Source organism: Heterodontus francisci, chromosome 6 (genome assembly GCF_036365525.1).
Source record: "Heterodontus francisci isolate sHetFra1 chromosome 6, sHetFra1.hap1, whole genome shotgun sequence".
In the NCBI taxonomy this organism is placed as follows: Eukaryota; Metazoa; Chordata; class Chondrichthyes; order Heterodontiformes; family Heterodontidae; genus Heterodontus; species Heterodontus francisci.
In genome coordinates this window covers 52,845,865-52,860,085 of record NC_090376.1, presented here as the reverse complement: position 1 = coordinate 52,860,085, position 14,221 = coordinate 52,845,865, and the positions used below count along the sequence as shown (strand labels likewise).

General features: G+C 41.2%; 1 protein-coding gene across 3 annotated transcripts in view; it reads right to left on the bottom strand.

Moving 5' to 3' along the window:
* The window catches only part of cryl1 (crystallin, lambda 1), a 119,564-nt gene that overhangs the window by 32,908 nt on the left and 72,435 nt on the right, over positions 1-14,221 (bottom strand). For all 3 annotated transcript variants that reach the window (XM_068033671.1, XM_068033669.1, XM_068033668.1), the window contains 2 exons: positions 13,954-14,115; positions 548-742 (listed from right to left, as the gene is read on the bottom strand). In XM_068033671.1, the coding sequence (XP_067889772.1) occupies positions 548-742; positions 13,954-14,115 (357 nt within the window). The remainder of the gene's footprint in view (positions 1-547; positions 743-13,953; positions 14,116-14,221) is intronic.

Sequence of the window (14,221 nt, the reverse complement as noted above, 5' to 3'; positions counted from 1 at the left end):
AGACGGAATTAATGACGAGAATCTTGAAACTTATTCTTTGAAATTACTCAACCACTGTAATAATACCTTTCTGAAGCAACGAAAGCAAATTAAACAAGTAAATATTTATATGTAATAGCCACATTTATTTCCAGTCGTTCGGGTTTTTCCATGTCACAAGCCACTCCCTGGAGAACAAGCAACCAGCTCTCGGATGCCTCGTAGTAGTACTCTAATTGGCTCCTGGAGGATGCATGAGATGTCTAAGGCTCAGATTTTCTTTCTTTCCATGTGGTAAAGTGTCTGATCTCAGAAACGTGCAAGAGATGAAGCCTACCATCTTGTGGCACAATATATTGGAGCACAAACCTGCTATCTCATTAAATGTCTGCATCAATATCTTAATAGTCAACATATTTAATTCTTATTAACCATACACAGACCAGAACTTCCCTCTGGACACATGGCTAACTGCAGTATTCAATAGTTGATTTTATTAATTGCATAACTGCTGTAACACTCAATAATCATTAAATATTCAATAAATTGTAAAAGAAGGCATACATACATGAACAAGTCTCCATGATTCTCCAATGATCGCATACTGAATTCGATTCAAGACAAATCCATCAATCTCTTTGGTCAGCTTGACTGGCGACTGGCCAATATCTTTCATAAGTGCACAGGTTCGTTCCAGTACAGCAGCATGTGTTTCAGGATGAGGAACTAGTTCAACCAGAGGTACATAGTAGGTTGGATTCACCTGAAAACATAAACACAGTTTTTCTTCAAACTTTTCTTATTAAAGCAATTTTATGGAATTGCAAAATTGCAGGTGGTGGCAAGAAAATTATTGAGCTAGCATCATGTAATAGCCATTATATAATGGGATCATGGAGTACACAACATCCCCCCACCAACCAGATAAAAAAAAAACTCCCTTCTTTATTTCCTATATCTACACTTGAAAATAGACTGCATGCAAATAAAACACTGCAGATAGAGGAAGGTGTGCATCTCTTCAATTCAAGCTAAAGTTCTGTTGGATACTCAAGAAAGCTAATTCTGCGATTCCATACTATTTGTGGAAAGCTGTATCTGTAGGAGTGCAGGTCAGAGAAGGAGAAAGTTATTTCTCTAATGCAAGAAGCCTTATGTTGCAGCTCTTAAATCCTGCAAAGCAATTACTACCACCCTCAGCGTAAATTCCACAAAACTTAAAGAAACTTTGTAGAAATGTTAGAGCTTTAATTAGTTCAATCAATTACAAAAGAATTATGACAATACAGTATAGGAAAAATATCGTTTATGACTTACTGTTGAAGTCAACTTGTAATCACTTATCCTACACTGTGGGTACTCTAGTATAGGTAAGCCTTTCCTTTAACTTTTGATCACGTTTTCTCATGTCTTCTCAAATCTATTATCACCGACTTTCTAATGTATAAATATGCCACAGCATTCACACCTCAAGGTTTGTCATTCCTAAATTATCCTACTTAAAAAGTTTTGACAGTTCTTCATATTTTTGCATTCGAAAATAACCTTATCTTTTGTCTAGAAAAACCTACAGTAAGCACTAATGGACTTTTAAACAGTTACTTCAGTTACTGGCTTCTTCAACAAATCATCTTCCTTAGTAGTTACTATCATTATTCTTTCAGGTATATCTATTTAATACTTTGATAACTCTCAGATGTTCCATTTTTAAAAGCTTTACTTTTCTTAGGTTACTCTCATTAGATTTTACCTACATCGGGTGTTCCCCTTTAGATATTCTTGTGCTTTTCGTTACCTTTTGTTAACTGCTCCCCTTTTAATTTTTCTGCTTTCACGTTAAATATCTTGGCAGTTGCTACGCCCTCATACCGCTTGCTGAGAGCTAGGAGAATGAAACTGTCCCAGGGTAAGTTATGCCTTTCATTAAAAAAAAAAATCACCTTCACATAGTAATGGCTCCTGACAGAATCGAATTTCCTCAGTCAATTTGCTGCAGTTTTTGTTCCTCGGTGTCTGTGCGTGGTTGCCATTGGACTTACTTTGAAATTCACAGCCTTCACAAGAAGCACCAAGGCAATATAAACCCAATATAAATCAAAGGCTTTAAGGGTCTATTGTGTGCCATGAGAAATGCTAACAATATAAGCAAGCAACATAGGATCAGCATTAGGTCATTCCATCCCTCTTCTACCATTCAATTACATCATGACTGATCTGTAACTTAACTCCTGTTATGATTGCTGGACTTTACAATATGATTGTACAATGTTCAGCACCATTCGTGACTCCTCAGATACTGAAGCAGTCGGTGTAGAAATGCAGCAAGACTTGGACAATATCCAGGCTTGGGCTGATAACTGGCAAGTAACATTCGCGCCACACAAGTGCCAGGCAATGATCATCTCCAACAAGAGAGAATCTAATCATCGCCCCATGACATTCAATGGCATTACCATCGCTGAATCCCCCACTATCAACATCCTAGGGGCTACGATTGACCAGAAACTGAACTGGAGTAGCCATATAAATAAATACTGTGGCTACAAGAGCAGGTCAGAGGCTAGGAATCCTGCGGCGAGTATCCTGACACCCCAAAGCCTGTTCACCATCTATAAGGCACAAGTCAGAAGTGTGATGGAATACTCTCCACTTGCCTGGATGGGTGCAGCTCCAACAACACTCAAGAAGCTCGACACCATCCAGGACAAAGTAGCCCGCTTGATTGGCACCCCATCTACAAACATTCACTCCCTCCACCACCGATGCACAGTGGCAGCAGTGTGTACTATCTACAAGATGCACTGCAGCAAAGCACCAAGGTTCCTTAAACAGCACCTTCCAAATCCGCGACCTCAACCAACTAGAAGGACAAGGGCAGCAAATGCATGGGAACACCACCACCTGCAAGTTCCCCTCCAAGTCACACACCATCCTGACTTAGAACTATATCGCCGTTCCTTCACTCTCACTGGGTCAAAATCCTGGAACTCCCTTCCTAACAGCACTGTGGGTGTACCTACCCTACAAGGACTGCAGCAGTTCAAGAAGGCAGCTCACCACCACCTTCTCAAGGGCAATATGAGATGGACAGTAAATGCTGGCGCCGCCAGCGATGCCCACATCCCATGAATGAATAAAAATGTTTTAAAAACTGTGATTTGTAAAAGTTTAAGATGGAATCTGAGAAGTCAGGTGACCTCACCTGGGGAGATGGTGGGATAATGGTAATGTCACTAAAACTAGTAATCCAGGACCCAGGCTAATGACCTGGGCACATGGGTTCAAGTCCCCCCATGGCAACTGGTGGAATTTAAATTTAATTAATAAAAATCTGGAATTGAAAGCTAATCTCAGTAATAGTAATAAGTGTCATTGATTGTCACAATTTAAACATGTTCACTTTTCTGGAACACACTACCTGAAGGGGTGGTAGAGGCAGGAACCCTCACAACATTTAAGAAATATTTAGATGTGCACTTGAAACGCTGTAGCATACAAGGCTACGGGCCAAGTAAAATGGAAAATGGGATTAGAATAGATAGGTGCCTCATGGCTGGCACAGACACGATGGGCCGAAGAGCCTGTTTCTGTACTCTATGACTCACATCCACTCTGCTTAAGGACAAGATAGAAATCTTGGTTAGCAGGACAACAGAGAACAGAGACTGTAGGGATATAACACTTGATAAATAATGGGTTTCATCCTTCCAAACTTTCGAAATCATAAACAAGGAGTGAGTAATTTTGAGGATGCAAATGTACCAGAAAGCTGTTAACACCTGGGAACAATGGCAGGCCCAGGTGGCTCTGTGGAAACCAGACTTTTGGACTTTGCATATTGGAAAAAGACAATAAACTATTGATAAAGTTAACAGATTTTCTGAAGGCAGACAGGCTGCAAGAGAGGAAACCAGTGAATGCTGCCTCAGAACAGGCTGTAAGAAAGGAAGAGAACCAGCGGTGGCAACCGAGAGAGAGAGAAGGCGAAAGGCTGCAAAGACTTGAACCAGTTTTGAAAGTTGAAGTTTGTGGAGAAGTCAAAACCTAAAAGGATCACCAGGTATCACCTTATTCTGGACGTCCAGGTCAGAAGTGCTTGGAGAAGTGAGCGAAGAGGACATTGCTTTTGAAAAAGTCTGGGAAATCCAAAGATCCAACCCATAGCAACTAGGAGCTTGGGACTTCTAACTGCAAAGATTTTGATATCAAAGAGGCCTATGTAACATATAAGTGTGGTGTGAGGTTTTCAAGTATTTTATTAAGTTAAAAAAAAATACAATTCTTTGTAATTCGGGGTATCAGCTACTTATAAAGAACTATTTAGTTAATGGGGATTTCTTTTAGTTTAGTTGCTATAATAAAAGACTTAAAATCTGAAATCTTGTTGTGTAATTCTTTAAATTGGTCTGGAGGTTCATATCTTGTATTTTAACGTTAACAGTCTCACTGAGGCAGTAACAAATTGGGGACTCAGGTCCAGGATCCAAGTTCAGAGGCTGTAAAATGAGTACATTGGAATTTGCTAGAATTTAACTGAACAAGATTTCACAATTATTTTTGCTACACTCAGAGGGAAAAGTCAGCATCTCTACTTTTAATGCTCAAGCCTTTGCAGGGAGAGAAGATTTGACTCTCAAATGATTTAACACAGTTATCAGCGGATGCGTTAATAGTTGTAGCAGAGCAAGTTGGGGTCAGTTTAAAATCAAAAGCCAAAAAGGCAGTAATTGTTGAAGTGTTGGCTCGGCATTTTAACCTTGAGGAAGAAAAGGGTGATCATGGTAGCTCTCAGATTGAGTTAAGTAGAATTCAGTTACAAATGAGGCAACTGGAACTTGCAAGAGAATAAAGGGAAAAAAGAGACAGACAATTTCAACTTGAAATGAGAAAACTTGAATTCGAAAGAGAAAGGAAAAGAAAGTTACAGAACAAGAAGGCTGGAGATTTGAAATGGACAAGGAAAAGCTTAGACTACATGGACAGGGACTGACAGGAAGATTTGAGGATGAATCCAATTTAACTCCTGACTTTGATTTGGCAAGCATCATTTGTTTTGTGCCTAAATTCAGTGTGGAAGGAGTTGAAATGTATTTTGTGTCCTATGAAAAAATTGCTACAAAGTTGCAATGGCTGAAAGAAAGTTGGACAATTTTATTGCGAAGTCTGTTAGTGGGAAAAACATTAGAGGTATATTCAACACTTTAAAGAGGAACAGTCAAGTGATTATGAAGTGGTTAAAACTGCAGTTCTCAATGCTTATGAGTCGGTACCAGAGGCTTACAGGCAAAAATTCAGGAATTTAAAAAAGAAACAGGGCCAGACATTTATGCAATTTGTTAGACAGAAGGAAACCATATTTGATTATTGATATCAGTCCCTGAAGATTGTACAAGATTTTGAAAAGGTTAGGTAAGTAATCCTAATGGAGAAATTTAAAAATAGTATCCCTTCAGCAATAAGGTTCCAGCTGGAAGAACAAAGTTGGTAAAATAAGGAATGCTACAGAAATGGCGAATGATTATGAATTGATCCAGAAAATCAGTAAGTTACAGGCCCCAGTTAGGAACCTTCCAAAGAAGTTGGCAAGATAGGAGGGTGAATAATGAGAAGGTTTTTACTAATCCTCAGAGTAGTAAGAAAGATAGTCAGGAGACTAGGGTTGAGTCAAAAGGACCAAAGTGTTATTTTTGTAATAAAAGAGGGCATATAAGATCAGGATGCTGGAAGTTGAAAGGCAAGCCAGTAACTATAGTAGGTTTACTGAATGTCTGTCCTGAAAAGGATGCCCCAATAGGTGAGGCTCCTGATAAACCAGTGGCTTTGGCGATGTTGGACAGTGAGCAGAAATGTTCTCCCCTATGTGCTAATGAATTAAGCCAGGTCCCTGAAGGGTATAGAGGTTATGTGTTCAGGGGTATGGGGCCCCCATATTTGTCAGATGAAGCAGGCAAGCTGAGATAATGGGGCAACTCAGTCATTAATGATAGCAAAGGACATAGACCTTCCCCTAAACAGTGCTATGAATGCAAAAGTAATGGTGTGTAGCAGTTGGGTGGGGGGGGGGGGGGGGGGCTATTTATCCATTCCACTGCATCAGGTTAATTTACAATGTGATTTAGTCACTGATCCAGTAACAGTGAGAATTGTCCCAGATTTGCATATTGAAGGGGTGGATTTGTTACTAGGGAATAACTTAGCTGGGGCTAAGGTATTGGCGCTTCCAGTAGTTTCAGAAAAGCCAGGTAAGGTTGCTGAAACTGTTTTGCAGGAGGAATTTCCCAGAATATTCCCAGTGATTAGGTCCCAGGTTCATAGGATTAAACAAGATGAGAAAGACTCAGCGGGGATTTTTTTTTAAAGTTTAGTTTTCATAATAAAAATCTTAAAACATTAAATCTTGTTATGTAATCTTTTTAATTGGTCTAGAGGTTTATATCTTGTATTTTTTCAGGTATAACACTCCATCTACCTGTCTTGGTCCCATGTCCCTCAATACTCTTGCCTAACAATTGTCCGTGCCTCAACAGTTTTTTGGAGGAAGAGTTTTCCAGATTTCCACTACCGTTTGTGTGAAGAAGTGGTTTCTGACATTGCCCCTGAACAACAAGCTAAACAATCCTGGCTACAATGTATTCAGGTGGGATAGGGAAGGAAAAAAAGAGGGGGCTGGCAATATGGATCAAGGATAATACTACAATCCTACAGCAGGATGATATACCAGAGGGTTCAAAGACTGAATCTATTTGGTTAGAGTTAACCAAGAAGGAGCTGTTACATTGCTATGTTTGTGAAAGAAATAGCAAGGAGGAGATAGAGGAACAAATCTGTTGGAAAATTTCACAAATGTAAAAAATGGAGTAATAATTAATAGTAGGGGACTTCAATTATTCCAACATAGACTCTAGAAAAAACTGTGCAAAGGCAAGAAGGATGAAGAATTCCTAAAATGTATACAGGAGAACTTTCTTAGTCAGTATGTTTCTAGCTCAACGAGGAAGGAAACAATGCTGGATCTAGTTCTAGGGAACGAAGTGGAGTGTGTTTCAGTGGGAGAACATGTGGGAAATATTGATCATAACATAATTAGATTTAAAGTAGTTACAAAAAGGAACAAAGAAAAATAGAAAAATGAAACTAATCAATTGGAAGACAGCCTTTGTAAGTGATTTGAAAAGGGATCTAGCACAGATGGACTGGAAAAGATTGGCCAAAAAAAGACAGTAAGTGAGCAATTGCAGGCCTTCAAGGTGGATACAGTTCAGGTACAAACTCAGTATGTTCCCTTGAGGAGGAAAGATATAGCATCCAAAGCTAGAGCTCCCTGATTGAAAAAGGAAGTAGAGGCTAAACTAAAATAGAAAAAAGGTTTGTGACAAATGTCAGGTACAGAATATAGTTGAAAACCAGGCAGAATACAGAGAGTAGGGAAAATTGAAAAAGGATATAAGGGCAAGGGGAATATGAGAAAAGATCCGTGACTAACATTAAAGGGAACATAAAGACTCTTTTGCAAACACATAAAAAGTAAAAACATAGTTAAAGGAATAATGGGGTCAATTGTCAGAATGAAGGATTTGTTATCAAAGAAACTGACCTTAGGAAAAGAATGCGGAGGTGCAACATTTTGTCATCTATGTTATATGCCTCAGAGACATGGAAAACAAAGAAAGAGACTTTTGATAAGATGAATGCATTTGTGATGTGGACATATCGGAGGATGTTCCGCATATCCTACACAGACAAAAAGACTGATGAGGAAGTGCTGGAAATGCCTGGAGAAAAGACGGAATTAGTGCATAATATCAAAGAAAAAAGAGAAAGATGCAATACATTGGTCACATCATTACAGCAGAAGGTAGACAGAGACAATTATTGGAAGGAAAGATCAATAGAAAATGTAGGAAAAGGAAGCAGAGAAGAAAATGGATGACAGATATAATGGACTGGATGCAGCTGATCTATGCAAAATGTGTAAGGATAGCACAGGACAGACAGACAGAGGTGGAGATCCATGGCAGTCAACCTTCTGAGAAGATGACACCAACGAACGAATGAACGGGGCCAATTGGGGTCCTAAAAATGAAATCTTCTAGTGGAGACAGATGACATAATTGAGGTACTAATGAGTACTTTGCACCTGTCTCCACAAAAGGTAAAGAAGTTAATATTGTAATTGGGGTTGGGGGGTGGGGGGGGAAGTAGAGATATTGGATAGGATAAAAGTAGATAGAAATGAGATTTGAAATAAGTTGGCATCACTCAAAGTTGGTTGGTATTAGAATCACTGATTCTCTGGTCATATATAAATGACCTGGCTTGGATATGCGGAGTACAATTTTGAAGTCTGCGTATGAAAACAAAACTTGATAATGGAGTAAACAGTGAGCAGGATAGTAGCAAATTTCAGGAGGCTATAAACAGACAGGTCAAATGGGCAGACACATGGCAATTTAATGTAGTTAAGTGTGAAGTGATGCACTCTGGGAAAACATGAAGAGGCAGTAAAATCTAAAGGGGTGCAGGGTGCTAGAGCAGAGGGACCTGGGGTGCATATTCACAAATCTTTGAAGAATATGGGATACTTTGCTTTGTAAATAGTGGCATTGAATACAAAAACAAGGAATCATGCTAAACATTTATAAATGACTGGCTAGGCCTCAGCTGCAGTATTGTGTACAATTTTGGCCAACACACTTTAGGAAGGATGTTGAGGCCTTGGAGAGAGTACAAAGGAGATCTATCAGGATAATACCAGGAATGAGGAATTCAACTATGTGGAGAGACTGGAGAAACTAGGATTGTTCTACAGTTACAGCTGAAAAAGAGTGGTGGACACAGATTCCATAAGAACTTTCAAAAGGCAATTGGACACATGCTTGAAGAGGGTGAACTTGCAGAATTATCCGGAAAAACCTGGGTCAGCTCTGTCAAAGAGCTGGCAGAGGCATGACAGATCAAATGGCCTCCTTCTGCACTGTAAAGCTTTATATAATGAATCAAAATTGCACAATTTGGATAAATCTGAGCTAACTTAGAATTTCCTACATTCAAACTCGGAGTCCTGGATTATTTCCATTAAGGCTTTGCTTTGGAAGTACACAATGGGCTAATTAACCCACTCTGCTGCACATGAATGGGGTGTATGGGCAGTTAAAATCGTTTCATACTACTTACTGCTCCATGTCCAATTCTTTCTTGCTATCCCACATTTTAATCACATGGTTTCTGTAGTCAGCGAGGTGCCCACCAAAGACATGCAGGGGATCACATGAATTCATACAAATTGAGGGTCTTGTGATGGCATTAGAATCCCAACACAATTTTAACGTGAAATTGCGTAAATCCCGCCCAGCACTCAACCTGCGAATAATACCAACTGGGATTGGTCTCTCAAACACTGGAAGCTCTATCTAAAGGGGCTCTCAGTTGAAGTTAATTGGATTATAACAGCAATTTGCATTTATATAGTGCTTTCAGTATAGCAAAATTCCAAGGCATTTAACCAACAGGGCTATCGAGTCATAACGGCACAGAAAGAGGCCATTCGGCCCACTGAGCCCATGCCGGCTCTCTGTAGAGCAATCCAGTCAGTCCCATTCCTCCACTCTATCCCCATAGCCCTGCAAGTTTATTTCCCTCAAGTGCCCATCCAATTTCCTTTTCAAATCATTCATCATCTCAGTGTCCACCATCCTCATAGGCAGCGCGTTCCAGGTCATTACCACTCGCTGTATAAAAACATTCTTCCTCACATGCCCCTGTATCTCTTCCCCATAACCTTAATTATGTGTCCCCTAGTCCTTGTACCATCAACTAATGTGAACAGCTTTTCGTTGTCTACCTTATCTAAACTTATCATAATCTTGTACACTTCTATCAAATCTCCCCTCGATCTCCTTTGCTCCCAGTAAAACAACGCCAGTTTAGTTTAGTTTAGTTTCTTCAATCTAACTTTGTAGCTAAAATCTCTCATCCCTGGAATCATACTGGTAAATCTCCTTTGCACCCTCTCAAGGACCCTTACATCCTTCGTAAAGTGTGGTGACCAGAACTGGACACACTAATCCAGTTGTGGCCTAACCGGAGCTTAATAAACGTTCAGCATAACTTCCCTGCTTTTGCACTCAATGCCTCTACTTATGAAGCCCAAGATCCCATATGCTTTGCTAACTACTCTCTCAATATGTTCTAACCTTCAAAGATCTTTGCACATGAATCCCCAGGTCCCTCTGTCCCTGCACACTCTTTAGAACTGAGTCAAAAAGTCTATATTGCCTCTCCCTACCCTTTCTGCCAAAATGCATCACCTCACACTCCTCTGCATTAAATTCTATCTGCCACTTGTCTGCCCATTCTCCTAGCCTATGTCCTGTTACAGTCGACTGGTGTTATCCTGTTTGCCACACCCCCAAGTTTGGTATCATGGGCAAATTTTGAAATTGTACTCTGCATTTCAATATCCAAGTCATTTATATATATATCAAAAAAGCATGCTTCTAGCACTGACCCTAGGATCACTATCTACCATCCACCAGTCCAAAAAAACAACCATTTACTGCGACTTGCTGTTTTCTGTCCTATTCTCAAATTTGCTATTTGCCAGTCTTATTTTCCTCTTCACCTGACATGCATCATACACCCTCTTTTTTGTTTAATCATATTCTCCATTTCCCTAGCGGAAGCCCCCTCAGTGGACAGTAAGCCCTTTGCGGATGCATCATCGTGCTCTTCATCCCTCCAAGTACACCAGCAGAGAGACTGGCACCCTGTGTTGTGCTACACAGCACATGTGTTACATAGCAAGTTAGAGTGTTTGCAAGTTGAAACATCCTGCACCAGACAGCAGCAGCAGGAAGTGGTGGCAGGGACAGTTCAAACAAGAGCTTGCAAGCTCTGCTGAGCAGACCAGAGATTAGGACTTCAAGGATCCAGCTATGAAAAGAAAAATGCTTGTCTCATACATGTAGTTATACAATGGCTGGGATTTTATGCTGGCGATGAGGGCCTTGACGCCCGGAAAAAGCGACGCTGTGAACCCCTCTTCTCTGGAGGGCCTGCCGAGTCTAGTGTCCATCAGGCACTTAAGTGGATGGCAGCCAGCCTTCCACAGGATCAATGACCCCAGCGCTGGATGCCCTGCCCTCAGAGAGCTGCACCACCGAGAAGGTGGTGGCTGCTGCCGGAGGGGTACCTACCTGATGCCCAGGAGTGGCGTGGACCCAGGCCACAGGTAGGTCAGGACGGGAGGGGTCTTGCGGGATGGGGGTTGCTGGGGAGGGGGTGTAGGGGGTCAGTAGCAAGGGCTGGGGGCATAGGGGGTGGGGGGGGGGGGGGGGGAGGGTGGCTCTCAAGAGTCCCCCCTTCCCATCCCATCTGATTTCATGCTCTCCCCATCTCCAAACCCGCCATGGGGAGAGCATAAAATTTCCTCCGTGTTGGAAGGCCGGGGTTTCAACATTATGACTGCAAGTATGGAGGAATCCACTTCCAATCTGAGCGGTGTAATCTTGCATGGCATCAGCAATCCCCAGTCTGTCTTAGAGAATAGGACCACCTCCAGGGATGTAGCAACAGGCTCCTCACATCATGCGTCAATGTTCACAACCTTTGCAGCTTTGGTGGAAGCTCAAACAGCTACCATGCAGGCTCTGAGCTCGATACTGGAGAGAATGATAGATTACATGAATAGGGATTTCCAACGAGTCCCTCATTTCTTGCAGTCTCTTCCCCTGCAGATCAGTGGTGAGCGCTAGCCCTACAGGAATGGCAGCAGAGTTCAGAGGGCAGTATTTTTTGCCTTCTCTCTGGATGGCAGCACATCTCCACCCCCTGAATCTACATTAACATTGAGTTGACTTCTTTGCACAGTCAGACTGCCCAGGTAGTAGCTGAAGTGAAGCAGTCTGCAGTGAAACCCTTACGGCCTTGAGCAGCTAAAGGGTTCTGGTCAGGAGCATCACAAGGGGCCCAACAAGCTTTGCTGAGGTCACTAGGAATGCCTCGTAGAAGTAGCAGAGTAATAGAGGCAATGAAATTAAGAGCTGTGCTGACTTCAGAGCTTCTGGCAAACCATCAGGTCTTGTTAGTAGTATTCTGCTACAGCCTGCCTAGTGAATTACAACCTCCTCCTGCACTGCACCTCAGATCCAAGAAACTGGCCTATAGACCCTGCATCTTGTGTTCTGCATGCGTAAGGCATCCTTTAATCAGCCCCCCCCCATCATCAGCTGTCTCACGCCCACATGCTGAGTGCTGAATCTGGGCTGCCCCTTTTGCTCCATCTCTTTCTCCATCCAAATAAAACTGGCCATAATGGCACCCAAGTTGATCTGTGCAAGCTTGATAAGGGAAAATAAGACAAGAAATTTCAGGAAGAAGAAAACTGGAAATTTTCCTGGCAATCCAAATAGCACATTGGCACAAAGATCCCTATTGTGTCTCCTTCCATCTCTGTAACGTCACTCAGCTCCAAGACTGCTTCAGATCATCTACCGTGCCTTAGTTACCTCTAAACTTGACAATTCCAGTGCTGCCCTGGCTGACCTCCCATCTTCCACCTTACATAAACTTGTGCTTATCCAAATCTCTGCTGCCCGTACCTTGACTTGCTGAATCTTAACCATCACTTGTACGCTTGCTGACCTACATTGGCTTCCGGTCCAACAACACCTCAATTTTATTATTTTTATTTTCAACTCCTCCATGGCCTTGCCCCCTCCCTATCTCCAGCCCTACAACCCTTTGAGATCTCTGCACTCCTAAAAGTGCTGCAAAACAGTACCTCCCTCTTTGCCCTGATCCTCTCAACCAGGACTTCCACAGAGACATCAGTAACATGGGGGTAATCCTGCACTCATGATTACTGTGAGAATTGTGTTAATAGTGTTGTCACAAAATCTGACTGCAAGGAATTCAACCTTTCTTCAAGAGATGCATTCCTGCTTCAAATAGGCTTCAGGAGTGGCTGCCTGTCAAAATGGATAGACTGGCTGTTTGCCAACACGATTGGGTGCGCAGTCCTTTATTCATATTAAAATTAGACCCAAGAGGTAAATTGCCCAAGCCTGACATTGGCAACGTATGGGATGGTTTGATGCTCCCCCACTTGCCTGATTCTTGCTCCAGGTTAAAATAGGGGCTACAGTTGAATATTTTTTTCTATTTCAATATCTCTAATCTAAAAAAATCTAAGTAAGGATGCAAGTTAAGATTTGGCATTTTTGGAACCTCAGCCAGAATGCAAATAAAGGGTTTCTTCATCTCTAGTTTAAAATTATAGAATTCCTGTTGCTACACATTTGAAACGAGACACGTCTGCTGCTCAAAGATCAACTTGTAAAGTGATAATACTCAAGGAAGCAGCAACTGATTCGGTTCACTGTGATTCCTACAGTAAACAGTTTTCAGAGCTTCTGTATGTTTCACATATGCATGCTGTGCATCTAAAATGGCATTTACATAAGGGAATATTTTCCACCTTTAGTTCTGTTGGCGCAAGTCAGGAGTACCCACCAGGAAATTGCACACCCACTAGTTTGTAGTTTTCTGTTCTTTCATTTTTATTGACCTGGAAAATTTATCTTTTTAACTTTACAAATATAGTAAGAACCCCCGTTTGCAAATCCTCATCATCATGATTTATTTAGTTTCAACTCAGTATTCTGATACATTGTTCTGTAATCAAAGCCTCTATTTTCACCATTTTAGATGCTATCATTTATAAGACAGAATATTTACACAAGATAAAGATCTTCGAACAATCTTAAACTATCCTATTGTAAATCTGAAAGGATTTCCAAATAAAATGTTTTTGAACTGCATGACACTTTTCTACATATTCTTAGATGCATAATCCTGGTAAGTATATGTAAACTGTGAAAGTTGGTAAACATGCACTGTAGATTTTCAATCAATTTAAACCTTTGAACAGCCGCACCGTCTAATTTAAATATCACTGCTGCGCACTATACTTACAGGATGGGACACGATGCACTGTTTAACATGCTTAAGACCGCTGAACAATCTTGAAGGTAAAAGGCAGGAGGTAGAACTGCTGAGAATCACATCATCATTCATAAGCTCATCTAGGTCTTGAAAAACCTTCCTCTTCAGATCCAAGTTTTCAGGAACACATTCCTGCATTACATAAAGACATGAAATACGATAAACATCACTTCTTATTGTGCATGCTGTAGCTATGAGAGCTAGAAAGTTGTACAGCAAAATAAAGTAGTGAAAACAT